This window comes from Delphinus delphis, chromosome 5 (genome assembly GCF_949987515.2).
Source record: "Delphinus delphis chromosome 5, mDelDel1.2, whole genome shotgun sequence".
Classification (NCBI taxonomy): Eukaryota; Metazoa; Chordata; class Mammalia; order Artiodactyla; family Delphinidae; genus Delphinus; species Delphinus delphis.
Window position 1 is genome coordinate 12,938,186 of NC_082687.1, and position 15,469 is coordinate 12,953,654.

Sequence of the window (15,469 nt, forward strand, 5' to 3'; positions counted from 1 at the left end):
ATTCATACTTCCAGGCCTAATTGCGCTGTCATTAGGTGTGGTCTTGACTTACCACCTCTAATAACTAGAATACTTACCACCTCTAATAACTAGAATACGGTAGAAATGACAGAATGTGTCTTCTGAATGTAGGTCTAAAAGATAGTACAGCTTTCATCTTTCTCTCTTGAATCATTCCCTCTCGATAAGCAAGATGCCCATATGCCATAGGATACATGAACAGCCGTATGGAAAGATCCACAGGGCACAAAACTGAGGCCTCCTGCCAACAGCCAGCGCTAACTCTCCAGCTATGTGAATAAACCATCCGGGAAGTGGTTCCTCCAGTCCCAGTCAAGCCTTCAGATGCTAAAACCTGAGCTGACCTCTCGACTAAAACCTCTTGAGAAACCTTGAGCTAGAACCACCCAACTAAGCAGGTCCAGAATCTCCTACCCACAGAAATTGTGATGTAATAAATGTTTGTTGTTTAAACCACTAAGCTTGGGGGGAGGGATTTATTATGCCGCGATAGATAACTGATACAGATACTATGGTCAATGAACCTTAGGCAAATTTAGGAACTATAACGAATGCAAATTTGAACTTCTCTAATAAGCTGTTAGTGTAGTAGTAGACCCAAAGACGCCTTGCTTTCACCTCCTTGCTGAAGGATAAACAGTGGTTCCAGAGGTGACAAGAGAAGAATTCTTAGAGAAGGAGGCATTTAGTCTAGACTTTGAAACTTAGGTTACATTTTAGTAAGTAGGACTGGATAACAGGTGTCTGGATTAGCATATTTGTGGTGACAGAATTTACAAGTTCTGAGAACTATAAAATAGCTGAATAAAGCATAGGAAAACTTCTAGAAAAAGAGTTCTCAAAGTGAGACATCTCTTGGGGTGCTTATTTGAAAGACAAGTCCTGGGTCCCTTTCACAAAATTGATTTGGTAGATTTAGCAGGGGCCCAGGAACCCATCTATTTAATGAATATCCCAAGTGATTAGTATGCACATAGATGATCCCTGAAATATAACATGAAAAACTGTGCAAAAGGAATAATGAAATCTCAGGCTAGAAACATAGGTTAGGACCAGATAACTGAGATTTAAATGCTGAACTATGTGGTTGATATATGATACAGTGAGATGCCACTGCATTTTTAACAAGTTTTTATTATGAAAATTTTCACGTGCATGTAGAGCTAATGGTCATCACCCATATCTAGCGATTATCAAGATTTTTGTACATTTGCTTCATTTTTCCTTTTTCATAGTGTTGATCTTGCTAATAAAGTATCTCAAAGCAAATTATAAACATGTTATTTCACCCCTATATCTATCTAAATGTGACTCTGAAGGTATGGACAGCTTTTTAGATAACCACATGGCCTTTATCATACCTAGAAAAAATTAACAATAACTCATTGATATCACCTAATACTGAATTTATATTCACATTTCATCAACTGCCTTTAAAAAACAATCCTTTTACTATCGAATCCGAATCCACACAAGGTCCGCACATACAGCTTTTGGTGCTATATCTTGAGACTATCCTTCCTCACCTCCCTCCTTTTTTCTTCATGTCACAGACCTGGTGAAACTGAACATTTGTTCTATAGAATGTTACATGATGTGGGTTTGTCTTTTTGCATTCTCGTGATGCCATTTAACTTAATATGGTATCCCCCATATTTTAAATTCAGATTCATTTTCTTCTTTTCCTTAAGAATACTTCATAGGAGTCTGAGTACTTCATAATGCATGAGAAATCAGGAAGCACATAATATCAGTGTCTTCTACTCTAAAAGATGTGAAGATTGATGAATGGGTTCCAGTGGTGACAAACTGATCCTTCTGTGGTCAAATTTCCCCAACAAACTTTGATCTAATTATGTCATTCATTGTGAATGATTGCTTAAATAAAAATTTTCATTAGGGGTTGCAAAATGTTGATTTGTCTGTCTTTTATTTCTTCTATCCTTATTAGATGGGATTATCCTGAAAAGAAATTTTCCTGATGAACTAAGGCAAGACCATCTGATTACTCTGAAATACCATTCACATAGGAAAGATAATTCTTTCTCATAATTGCCAGTTGTTAAGGTAAGACTACAAACAATGGTGAAAACAAAACTTTCAGGGGTTTTTTGGGTTTGTTTGATTGGCTGGTTGATTTTTTTTTTTTAATGTTTGTAACCTGATCAGAACACAGCTTAGGAGAATTCATCATGACTTTGACATTTTTATTTTAAATAACCTGTAGAAGGATGCATTTCAAGTTAATATTCAATTTTTAGCACCTCTTTTCAAAAATATTTATTTATTTATTTGGGTGTATCAGGTCTTAGTTGCGGTGAGCAGGCTCTTTGTTACGGCACACGGCCGTCTCTCTAGTTGTAGGACGTGGGCTCCAGAGCGTGCAGGCTCAGTAGTTGTGGCGCACAGGCTTTAGAACCCAAGGGCTTAGTTGCCCCACAGCAAGCGGGATCTTAGTTCCCCGACCAGGGCTCGAACGCGCATCCCCTTTGGAAGAATCCCCATTGGAAGGCAGATTCTTAACCACTGGAACACTAGGGAAGTCCCTCTTGGCACCTATTGAGAAATATTTTTTGACTTCTTATGAATTGAATAGTCATTAAAACCTGAGAATTCATAAACCCACTGGATACATACTCTACTGTGGCTGGGCAGAGCAACACTTCACTTAAAGTTTCAGCAATAACAACAGCCTCAACACTTGTATAATGCTTGGCTAGACATGAATTGGTAACTCCAGACATGCAAAGAACAAACTAAATATGCCTATTTGGTTTGTTTACTTTTTATTTGACACAATTTCAAACTTACAGAAAAGTTGCAAGCATTATACAAGGAAATTTTTTACTATACTATTTGAGAATAAGCTGAATATTTTAGTGAGTATTGCCTAAAAAGGAGAACATTCTCTTTTCTTACATGACCACAATAAAGCCATCAAAGTCAGGAAATTAGCATTGCTACCATCCCTAGAATTAGCATTGCTACCATCCCTAGAATTAGCCCATTTTTTCAGGAACCCTGCATCTTTTTAGTGGCAACTTATTTGGAAACTAAAATCTGAGAGCTAGATATGCTCATTGCTGAACCCAAGCCCTGAGAAGGAAAAGAGCTAGGGAATATATGTAGGAATGCACACCCACTCCACATTTATAATCTATGTTTATTCCTATATCATCTATTTTACATATTGAAAACCATAAATTCATATCAAAATCTCCAACTCAAATTCATCAGTACAGTTTTGTCCATTTCCATATTTGTAACTCCCTTCTCTGACAGTGAGAAACCTTACTCCTATTTTTCTCAAATGCTTTTTTTTTGCGGTACGCGGGCCTCTCACTGTTGTGGCCGCGCAGGCTCAGCGGCCATGGCTCACGGGCCTAGCTGCTCCGCGGCATGTGGGATCTTCCTGGACCGGGGCACGAACCCGTGTCTCCTGCATCGGCAGGCGGACTCTCATCCACTGCGCAACCAGGGAAGCCCCCACAAACGCTTATTTTTTTCATTAGTCCTTCCGTACGTAACTAATCCAGCTCTCCACACACAGAGAAGCCCTCCTCTTTCTGCTTAAACTGCCATACCCTATACTCAGGGGCTTCTGCCACCATCCAGCCCCTACAAACACATTACGTAGTGGATTTGACATCCCGTGACAGGAAGCCTCTACAGAGACACCCTCCTCATGCTACCCAGGCTCCAATCGCCTGCACTGGGCCGCGTGTTCCACCCCCAGCTCAGATGCCTAGCTTCCTCTGCCCACCTGATGGAAAAGAAGGAAAGAAACGGGAGGGTGAAGAAAAAGAGCTTCCTGTTTATTCTCAGGCCAAAAGAAATATATTTCACCATGAACAACACACACACAGAGTCCATCTCCATCAAGCTATAGAAGATATATATATAGTCTATCTAAAACTAAAACCAGTCTAGTCCCAGAGATTCTTTTGCCCAAGGAGTTCTAAATGGCAGGTTAGATCAAGTCCCTGCGAATACTAGCAAGAACAACTTTTCAGTCGTTTCTGGGCACTGCAAAACCAGGTTCCACGGAGCTCTCTCTGCTGGCGTTTCTTTATCTTGTCCAGAGGACGAAACTCCTTTAGGGACGGCAGCCACCGCTAGTGCTAGGCACTAGCACCGGCGGGTAGCGTCCCACTGCCGCGCCGCAGGTAAGGTGCAGGAGAGCGCCCCGAGGCGGAGAGGGGTTGGGCGCCAGCAGGTGCGTGCCCGGGGCCAGGGCGTTTCTGATTGGCTTTTTGCTGTGACTCCCCCAGCTCCCCCCCCTCCCCTGCAGGCGCGGGAGGAGGGTGGTGCTCCCTCGGGAGACCGTGTCCCAGCTTCGTCCAGGACCTCCCGGGTTTCAGCGCTCCGGCCCCGTGGCCATGGCGGGGCGGGGGTGGGGGGGGGAGGTGACGGCGGGGAGAGCACACCCTAACTGAACACATCTGGGGTGGAGGGAGTTAGGCTGTGGTTTCTCAGCGTTTGCCGGAGAAGCCTCGCGCCGTATTAAACCTGGGGCTCCTGAGTCAGAAGGGTAGGTAACTCCGGACTTCTGTACCTTGAGAGTGTTCAGTCAGAACTGCCCGGAACGCAGGTGCCTTTCCCTTTTCTTTGGGCACCCTCCCCTTGCTCCGCATTTAGTAAGGAGTCTTACCGTGGTTGCTGGAACTGTAGAATATCCCTGCCCTAACACTACTCAGCGGAGAGTTTCTTGCAGATTACTATCCTAGTTGGCCGCAGGGTGCTGGGAAAAGGGGACGGAGGGAATTTGGGGGCGAGGGGGTCTGGAATTTGGTACATTCTATAACTGTATCAGAGCTTTCCTTTTCGTCAAGAAAAGGACTACATAAAGTCGATCTAGAGCGAGAGATGAAAAATGAGAAACGTATTCGGAGACAGCGTTTTTTTAAAAAAAATTCTAACACTGATTTTAAATGGTGGACGTCATTTAGCAATTATATATCTATGAACACGTAGATTATGAAAGATTTTTATATACATACATGTATTATATGCATGCACATACAAGTATACGTAATGTCATATTATATATGGGAAATTTTAAATGTGTGGGCACAAACGGTGGGAGCTGCGATCCCAGCTTGAAGACAGCAAAGGGCAGGCGCGCTTCAATCCTCTCCCCGACGGCCCTCCTCGCGCCAGGTGCGTCCAGCCTCGCCTGGAACCGCTCGCCCGCCCGCGGCCGCGCACTTCTGACCCGAATCGACTCGGCCTCCAGCCAAGAGTCCGCTCCGCATCCGCTCCCGCACTCCAGCAACTGGCGGGAGTGATACAACACCGGAGTCAAATTACAACCCGCAATTAACATATGAATTTACGAAGGAAAAAGAAAGGAGCAGGGAAGAAAGAAAAAAAAAAAAAAAAAAAACCCTAGAGCGGGCGCCCGAGCGCTAGGTTAGCAGGAACTTTTCCCCGGGTGTAAAAACTCTTTGATTGGCTGCTCGCACGCGCCTGCCCGCGCCCTCCATTGGCTGAGCAGACACGCGACCGGCGCGAGGAGGGGGCTGGGAGAGGAGCGGGGGGAGACACACTGGCGCGTGCCGCTTTTTAAAGGGGCGCAGCGCCTTCAGCAACCGGAGAAGCTTCGTTGCACGCGACCTGGTGTGTGATCTCCGAGTGGGTGGGGGAGGGTTGAGGAGAAAAAAAAAAAATAAGACATTGCAGTAGAGACCCGGGAAGGGTTTTTTTTGTTGAGCTTGTTTGCCAGCGGCTCCTCCGAGCTTCTGCAGTGCAATGTCCCGCCTGCTGCATGCACAAGAGTGGGCTGAAGTGAAGGAGCTGGGGGACCACCACCGCCATCCCCAGCCGCACCACCTCCCGCAGCCGCCGCCATCACAGCCACCTGCGACCCTGCAGACGAGAGAGCATCCGGTCTATCCGGCCGAGCTGTCCCTCCTGGACAGCACCGACCCACGCGCCTGGCTGGCTCCCACTTTGCAGGGCATCTGCACGGCACGCGCCGCCCAGTACTTGCTCCATTCCCCAGAGCTGGGTGCCTCCGAGGCCGCGGCGCCCCGGGACGAGGCGGACGGCCGGGGAGAGCTGGTGAGAAGGAGCGGCGGCAGTGGCAGCAGCAAGAGCCCGGGGCCGGTGAAAGTGCGGGAACAGCTGTGCAAGCTGAAAGGCGGGGTGGTGGTAGACGAGCTGGGCTGCAGCCGCCAGCGCGCCCCTTCCAGCAAACAGGTGAACGGGGTGCAGAAGCAAAGGAGGCTGGCGGCCAACGCCAGGGAGCGACGCAGGATGCACGGGTTGAACCACGCCTTCGACCAGCTTCGCAACGTTATCCCGTCCTTCAACAACGACAAGAAGCTGTCCAAGTACGAGACCCTGCAGATGGCCCAGATCTACATTAACGCATTGTCCGAGCTGCTTCAAACGCCCAGCGGCGGGGACCAGCCACCGCCGCCGCCAGCATCATGCAAGAGCGGACACCACCAACTTCGCGCCGCCGTCCCCTACGAAGCAGGCGCGGGCACCGCGACCGCAGCGGGGACACCGCCAGCCTCGGGAGTGGGGCAGCGGCCGACCCCGCCCGGAAGCTGCCGGACTCGCTTTTCGGCCCCGGCCTCCGCCGGAGGATACTCGATGCAGCTGGAAGCTCTGCACTTCTCGACTTTCGAGGACAGCGCCCTGACGGCGATGATGGCGCAAAAGAACTTGTCGCCTTCGCTGCCTGGGGGCATCCTGCAGCCAGTGCAGGAAGAAAGTAGCAAAACTTCGCCGCGGTCCCACAGAAGCGACGGAGAGTTTTCCCCCCATTCCCATTACAGTGACTCGGATGAGGCAAGTTAGGAAGGTGACAGAAACCCGGAAAACTGAGACAGAAACAAAATCACCCTTTCCCAGGGCGCGGAAAGCCCCGCGGGCAAAGATCTCCGCACCCTTTTAAATTTTGCTAAGCGATGGTCGTTGTTTAGCAACGGCTTGGCTTCAGATGGCAGCTACATTTGATGGTTTGCAAAAGCCGCCGCTGTTCCAAACTCCCTATCGTCCATATTGTTCGGTGAAAGCTTGCTGTTAAAGTTGGGTTCTTTCCTCCCACAGTCTGCTCCCCTTGTAGAGAGATAAGGTATAATTATATGTACTCATACATAGCATCATTATTCTAGTTCCCTGCTGCCAATACGCTGCTAAAACGTCGCATCTTCTTCTCTGTCACTGGTTTGTGTTTGATTTATTTTATACCCTGGGCATCCATCCCTGTGTGTTGCGCGCACTCACGTGTGGGAGAGTGAGTATTCCGAGGTTGTCTCCCAAAATGCATTATGAAACGCAAAGTTAATGCTTCCAAAGTGGATAACTTTTGACTATGGAACTGTCAGAAAGCAAGGAACTTTGAGGTTTCTATATCGTATAAACATACCCAGTATGTATATCGGACCGCGAGAACCTTGGCGTCTTTTAGGAAACTTGGCGCACGCACTTTATCAGCCGCTACTGCTGCGGCTCTGGGACAAACTCAACTGCCAATTGCAGACCAGTTTTGTTTCTGTTTTTTAAACACGGCCACTTACCCTTAAGCTCTTTGCAAATGTTTGTTTTAAAAAATTAAATAAAAAAACCACATCTAGTAGTGTCAAAAGCATTTGGTCAATTTTATTCTGCTTTGTTAATATTAGAAAACTTATTTATTATTGAGTGTTTGCTACCATTTCTACTTATCTTGATTCGTTTTTTTTTTTTACGTTTTCTACTCGAGATCATTTTATTTTAATTTAGCAAAGCCAACTGCCATTGTTTTATGTATTCCTTTTGCAAATGATAAAAATAAACGTGAAAATAACTTCTATTTGTCACTTACTTATTTCATTCTAATATAAGCATTAAAAACAGTTTAAAATGACCTTGAAGATTTGGATTGTCTTCTATTAAATGCAAATTTGTGTGACCCAAGACTTTTGAAGAAAAATTCCGTTACAGACCTTGTGCCTTCACATAGTACCAGAAATCCTATATAGAAAAGTGTTTAAGTCAATAATTAAATTGTGAGGTAAAACCTTTCCCAAACTTGCAGTACAATTGTGCCTTTAGAATCTCTCCAGGATCTTTCCATGCTTCCTTATTCCATTCCCAACAATTCCTGCAAGAAATTGAGATCTCTTAGGATCTAGCCAGGGGTAGTGAACTTTACCAGGATTAGCTATTTCACTTCATAAAAACTTTAGCCAGGCTGAAAGCTTTTCTTGTAGTTCAAATACACAACACAAGCTTTCTCTCCTTTCCTCCCTCTGTCTCTCACTTTCCTCTTTCTGGGGGGAGTGAGAGAGGCGGGGAGAGGAAAAGAGAACAATGGAAAAGAACTTGAGGGGAAAGGGGTATCGAGGCTCATTGATTCAATGAGCAGTTGTCCTAGGAAATCAATTTCCTGCAGTTGTCCTAGGAAATCATTGAGCTACACTCATTTTTTTTTCTTTCCAAACAATTCTGCTTCTTCCAATGAAGATGATGTTTGCTTTAATTTTGTCCTTCTGACTTAATGCCTATGTAGAAAACATTTAACTACATTTTTGAGTCGGTCACAGAAACTAACAGTGCGCTCACTCTCACCTCAGGGTCCTCAGGAAAAGTATATTCTGGTTCTCAGGATCACAGATTTTGAAAAAGCCAATACAGCGCGTGTATGGGAGAGATCAGAAAGCAGACCTTTAAAAATGTTTTTGGCAAACGTGAGAGTAAAACTATTTGTTAAACTAAAGATTGGCCAAATTTCCACTGGCTAAACTTCGCTGGATTTGAGAGGTTGATTTTAAGCTAAATCCTTTGTATTTTGTGTCTACATTGAGGTAACAAATTGCGAGAACAGGGAAGCGGGGTGGGGGGAGGGCGCAGCGAGAGAGGGTTAGTTTAATTGCTCCTGCGTCCTCTTCTCCCTGCCAGCACCTTGAAAAAAAAGGAGAGCGCCACAAACTGGGTTTGCGGAAAAAGTAATGGGTGAGGGAGTACAGTTCTGGTCTTGAGCAGGGAACCGAGGAAGAAGCTATTAGCTGACCACCTAGGGATCCATGGCTTTCACCTGACCAAGGGAAGCCAGAGCCTCCGCCAGCACTCTGCGAGAGGTGAGCGGCGGCTCGTGACGCTTTCCAGGGGCAGAAACAATGCACCTGTCCCCTAGATAACCTTTTGCACCCAATGAGTTTGCCGTGCTCCCGATAAATATCAGGAATCTTCGGGCTGCTGAATAAATCAAGCGATTGCTTCTAACACATTTCCATTTCGCTCTCAATAAGCAGACTCAACAGGCATGGACATACAGCAACCCTGCAGAATGTGCACACACATATTTATAGTTTTTTGGCTTGGTTTTGCGTGCATGTGTGGATAGAAAGAGAGAAGAGGACCTAGAATGCTTTTACAACTCTTACGAATGAGTAGGGGAAGGACAGGACTAAGAAAAATAAAGCTGCGATATTTTTTTCCTCAAGGAAAATAATCTATATTTCATTTCCCAAAAGTTTCTGCTCCTTTTGTGTTAACCAGAGTTAAAAGCTTCTTACAAGTTATTCCTTTTCTTTTCATGGACTCGTAGAAATTTCAAAACTCTTCCTTGCCATCTTTTACAAATGAAGAAACGACTCCCCCTGAGTTGCCCCAAAATTACACAGCTTGAAAATGTCAATATCCAGAACTGAGCTTACTACTCCCACCCACTAGGTCAATGTGCTCACAAAATTTTCTCTAAGAAAATCGATAGTTAGGAGCTACAGCTATGTAAATGTTCAGGGGTCTTCCCCCTTGTACCCCAATGATAGATATTTATACTTTTAAATGTTAGTGGCATTATATATGAATTGGAGAAAATGCCAGCTTCATTCAATGGAATCACTTTCCATTTCTTCTGAAAAGAACAGCCATACAGAATATCAGACTGGAAATTCTATATCACACTGACTGAAAAGTGAGGATGAATTCTTCTGACCCATCAAGATATGCAGAAAAAAAAGCCAAATTACTCTCTGATAAATTAAGTGTTCAAAGTTCAGATGAGGACTTTCACCTCTTTTCTTTTCTTTCCTTCATTCTATTACTTTCTTTCTTTTAACACTGGCATTTCTTTGAAAGAGATGTCCAATCACATTTCCATTTTAAGGTTCTGCTATGGAGTTTGCATAACAAACGTCTGGCAGCTCTGCTCTCTTACACTCCATTAACAAGCTGTAACATATAGCTGCAGGTTGCTATAATCTCATTAATATTTTGGAAACTTGAATATTGAGTATTTCTGAGCGCTCATTCCCCATATGCCAGACCACTCCTGCCATGCTGACTGGTTCCTTTCTCTCCATTATTAGCAATTAGCTTCTACCTTCCAAAGTCAGATCCAAGTATCCAAGATACTAGCAAAGGAATCAACTATGTGTGCACGTTAAGCATGCTTAATATCACCCAAACAAACAAAGAGGCAGCATTTCTTAAAGTAATGAAGATAGATAAATCGGGTTAGTCTTTGGCCAGGCTGCTGGTGCTTTCTGGAGTTTTATATACGTTAAACAGCTTGCTTCATATTCTGTCTTCCACCCCACCACCACTTTTATTTGCGGAGGATTTTGGCTCACCACACTTTTTGAAACGTATTTGATTTCACGGAAAACTGCAGGAAGTTTCTTTTTGGCAACTGTCAAGTTTAAACACTTCTCCGTGGTACCTTGTTCACTGGGGGTCCAGCTTGACCAGAAGAAAAAGGGGGGGGTGGTTAATTTCCTTAATCTTAACCAAGGCAGGACCAAGGCTTTCATTAGGCCTTTCTATTGATTTTATAGATTTAAACCTGAGCCAAGTAAGCAGTCTTTCATTAAAAGGATATCTTGTAGTTACTTCTCCCCTCTGCTCATTTGAAAGTTCAAGACCCATTTGGCAACTGCAATCTAGACTTGTCAACTGCACTCTGGAAACCCCAGCAAGTCCTAGTGAGAGTTAAACGCGACCTCTCGTCGTTGGATCGCTTGCCGTCGGTGTTGCGAGATGCGGTGGGAGATGGGGGCTGGGAGGTAGTTGGAATCAAGGTGAAGTTTTCCTCGTTGCTTTTGACCCCTGCTCTCACCAGCCATCCTCCCCCCTAGGTCGGACAGAGTCCTGGACGCGGCCCATGGAGGTCCCTCCCCTTCTGCTAGGCCACTAGCAAGAAGAGGCTAACGGAGCGCAGAACGGGTTAAATCCTGGGATGCAGGGGAGAGGCCGGGGAGGAGGGAAGTCGGGGGAAGATAAAGAAAAGGACAGGAACCGAGAAGCGTGGAGGTGCTTTGCCGTAATGGGAGCGTTTCTTAATTAGAGGACGGCTGACAATAGAGGGGCTGGCAGAGACTCCTGGCCGCGGTGCCGAGCGTCTGGAGCGGAGCACGCGCTGTCAGCTGGTGAGCGCACTCTCCTTTCAGGCAGCTCCCCGGGGAGCTGCGCGGCCACATTTAACACCATCATCACCCCTCCCCGGCCTCCTCAACCTCGGCCTCCTTCCCATCCGCGGCCTTCCTGGGCCCCCCACCGGCAGAACTCGCAGCAGCGAGCGTCTCTCGCCGCCTCCCGCGCCCGGCCCCGGCCCCTCTCCTCCCCCAGCTTCGCAGCGGGAGCCGCCACCGCCCACTGCCCCTCCCGGCAACCGGCCCGGCGAGGAGAGAAGGCGCGCAGAGCTAAAGCCAGGCGATGCCACGGGGAGGGAAGCTGGCGGCGGCGGCGGGCGAGCCGCGGGGTCGCCCGGGACGGACGGAGGCACCTGAAGCCGTGGAGCGGGACGGGGGAGCCGGCGCACCCTCCCTGCGGCGCCAAGGGCCTCGCGGACGCGCTGCGCGACTCTCCGGCCCAGGGCTTGCCCTGGAAGATGCGATCACCTCTTCTCGTCAAAGATTCAGTTCTTCAGTCCCCCGCTTATGCTAAAATATTCTATAGACTCTCTGTCTGTGGAGGCTGAGAGTTTAATTGGAAAGAGTGCACGGGCACTGTCTCTCACAATCCAGGGCTCAGACACAAGTATACGACTTTCTTTCCTGCCGCTCCTTGAGAAAAGCAGAACTAAGCATTTTGGAGCAAAGATTTGGGGCCTCTCTCCATTCCACAGTGCCTTTTGCTATTTCAGCCCTGCTTCCAAAAACAAGAGGCAAATAAAAGTGGGTCTTGCTGCCTAATCTCCAGGGAGCCTAGGCCCACGCTGCAAGCTCATACTTTTCTTCAGGGAAACCGGAAATTTCCCCCAAAGGCATGAAAAGCTAGATGCTCTCCAATATAAGTTTTCTGGTTTTCGTTTTAGTTTTAACAATTCTGATTAAAGAGTTACGTGATCTCATAAAGGAAATGGTGTTTTGATGGCCAGCAGGTTCACCAGGCCCAGCTATTCTCAGGATGAGGAAGGAAGGTGTGGGCTAGGATCTCAGGTGGCTATCTTGGGATTTCCCAATCCAAGGGAGGTAGTTGTTCTTTGAGACCACTAGCCACTTATTTTTCTCTTCCAAAGACAGTTGCTCACAATCCTTGTTGCTTCCTGCCCCTACAAACTCTTGTCTCTGTGGTGCTGGTGGGGGAAGGACTAGGATTGGGGGGGGTCCTCAACCTGGGGGTGAGGTAGCTTTTTTTTTTTTTTTTTTTTTTTTTTTTTACAGTAGGCGGGCCTCTCACTGTTGTGGCCTCTCCCCTTGTGGAGCACAGGCTCAGCGGCCATGGCTCACGGGCCCAGCCGCTTCGCGACATGTGGGATCTTCCCGGACCGGGGCACGAACCCCTGTCCTCTGCATCGGCAGGCGGACTCTCAACCACTGCGCCACCAGGGAAGCCCGAGGTAGCATTTGAAGAAGGAGTAGGCATCATTTGTGGCCTTTGAATCTTAAAGGCCACAAAACTAAGAGACATCTGAAAACATAGGGCCACTAGTGGATCAGGAAAGTAGAAGGTCAGTTCTTTTCATATTGAATAACATGTATCTACTTCTGGAAACAACCTAGCAAAAATATACAGTATTTTTTTTCCTAAAATTTCTTATAACCCAACAGATGTTGATTTGGTAGGTCAAAGAGTCATGCCAGGAAGCTTCCTACAGCACTCCCAGCTGAATCCGATGCAAGTGGAAAAAGGACGTTATGAAAAACACTGACCTACAGGAGTCTCTGACAGACCACGTTTTGAGATTTCCTATGGAAATGAACACTGGCTACAGTAATCCCCTTTTGCCTTCTTTTATGACACTCAGTCATTCTTCCAAGAAGAGAGAAGCTGGCAATTTAGCTTCTTGGAGCCCATGAACCTGACTTTGCTGCTTTCACCCTATGGGGCCTGGGACAATATGCTCTAGGCCTGAGGTATTTTAACTCTAAAGTGACACCAGCTGCCTTTGGAGGCATAAGGGCATCAGACAAGGAGGTACAAGACCTTTGCCTCCTGGCTCATGAGAGAAGCCAAAATCATAACCAGTGAATGCCTGTGAAAAGCAGGGAGCACGAATTTTCTCAGGCTACACAAACTCTAAGAGAAATAGGGGGACAGAGTCGGGGTGTCATGATGCCCTTAGTTTAAGTTTGGTAAACAAAGTCCGTAACAACTCAGCATGAGTTTAGAGGGCCATTGACTTCCAAGGAAGAGTCAGCCACCTGACCGAAAAAGTAATTGTTCCCTTGTGTTGATAATGGTAATCCGAGAATACAGAGGAAAGAAATTTTATGATTTAGAAGGCAATGATCTCATGAAAGAGCAGGACTTCCTTTGGTGAATAATTCTTTTACTCCTTCCAAACTCTTTCTCCACTGTCTCTTATTCATGTTCCCCCATCTTCTCTTCTTCATCAATGAATAGGCACTTCCTGGGTGCTGATGGCAGAGTAGGACTGGGGTTAACCACCAGGAGAGGAACACAAAAATAATATAGAGCCTCTGCCCTTACAGAACGTAGAACTTGGTAGAATCTCAGAGTGAAACGTGGAAAAGAAGCTTTGTGCCCTGGGTGAGAGTGGCATTCTTGCTACAAATGGGCCAACCAGCTTTGTAGTCTTATGCTGGCCATCAAATTATTTCATCCACAGTTCCAAGGGTACCCTGTTCATAGCCTTCATTGTTTCCTTCAAAACTAACAGAGATTCTGAGTGGTGTGAAACCCTCGGAGCTAATCTTCAAATCAACCACAATTCTAGTCCCTTCCTTTTGAACTCAGAGGATACCTTTATGTTGTTTTTTATAAAGTTGTTAGTGAGAGTGTAGTCATAAATTCATACCAGAAGAAACTGGGGCTCTGGGAGACATCAAATGGCCTGCTGAAGGTAACATAGCCTCAGCACCACAGAGACCAGAGTCACAGGTCTCCCTGAGTCGAGGGTCAGAGTTCTTTCTGCCAAATTTCACCTGCCTCGGGTGCATATTTTCAGCCAGTCACCTTACACCTGCCCCTCCTATTCTTGGTCAAACTTGCCGGTGATGGTGTTAGAGATTCCTAAACTCTTCCATTTTACACTTGCTCCAGAGAGAGAGAATTCTTTGGAGATGGCCACGAATCAGGCTCCAATTCAAGGTGACAGATTTAAGAGATAACTGGTTAGCGTAATTTTCAGTTAGAATGCCAGCTCTGTTCCTCTGATTCAGCTGATACTGGACCTGAGTGCTCTTATCCTGTATAGAAATTCATTTCTGCTCTCACCTGGACAAATTCATCCAAATACTAAACACACATGCAGGTTAGGGAATGAGACAAGAGAATGTTATATGAGGGTGTGTCCTGAAGAGTAATGGTCCCAAAGCACGTCATTTCCCCCAAGTTGTCACTCTATCTATGCTTGTAAGGTTGGTGAGAAAATGGGGCTATAATTTTTACTGTTTCTCTTGAAGGGTGAAGTAAATTAACCTGCTACATTTGTAGCTGTGGATTCGTTCAATGATAACATGCATTTTTTATTCCCCTGGTCATCTGAGCTATCGGCTTTTTTCCCTTAAACCTTCTTCCAAGTAACATTTACCACTGCCTGATGGGTTCAATATCTGAAAAAATATCTCTTTGTTTTGAAAAGTTCTGTTCTCTACCTATCACAAATCAGCACTCCACTTTCTAACACTTCCACTCACTGGTTTAAAGCAATCTCTTGTGTATTGCTTGTGACTCAGATGCTTTCACAACCTGCCCCCCACCACGAAGAGTGAAGTGAGGACTAGGGCTGTTTGAGAAGCAGAAAATATTTCTAATCAAAAAGAGGAAAATTTGCAAGCGGTTACATAGGCCACATTTTAGGGCCAAGAAATAAAATTTGTACTTGCTGTCATGCCTAAATACGTTCCCACAGGCTACGTATCCCTCATTGCTCCTTCCCACCTGCATCCCAGGACAGCTCCTAAGGACTGAGTTCAGAGTCTTTTTTGCCAAGTCCTAAACCCAGACTGCTTCCTAACCTGTCCTGCATTATGGTATCATGTGACCCACCTAGCCAAACTCCCCTCCGCGCACACGCACTATTTTGGACTGTCTATATGACTCC

At 46.2% G+C, this 15,469-nt stretch overlaps 1 protein-coding gene across 1 annotated transcript; it reads left to right on the plus strand.

Annotated features, from left to right (window-relative positions):
* Nucleotides 1-5,772: 5,772 nt before the first annotated feature.
* ATOH1 (atonal bHLH transcription factor 1) lies at nucleotides 5,773-6,831 on the plus strand. Its single transcript, XM_060011607.1, has one exon. The coding sequence runs from the start codon at nucleotides 5,773-5,775 to the stop codon at nucleotides 6,829-6,831; it is 1,059 nt and encodes a 352-aa protein (XP_059867590.1).
* The last annotated feature ends 8,638 nt before the right edge of the window (nucleotides 6,832-15,469 follow it).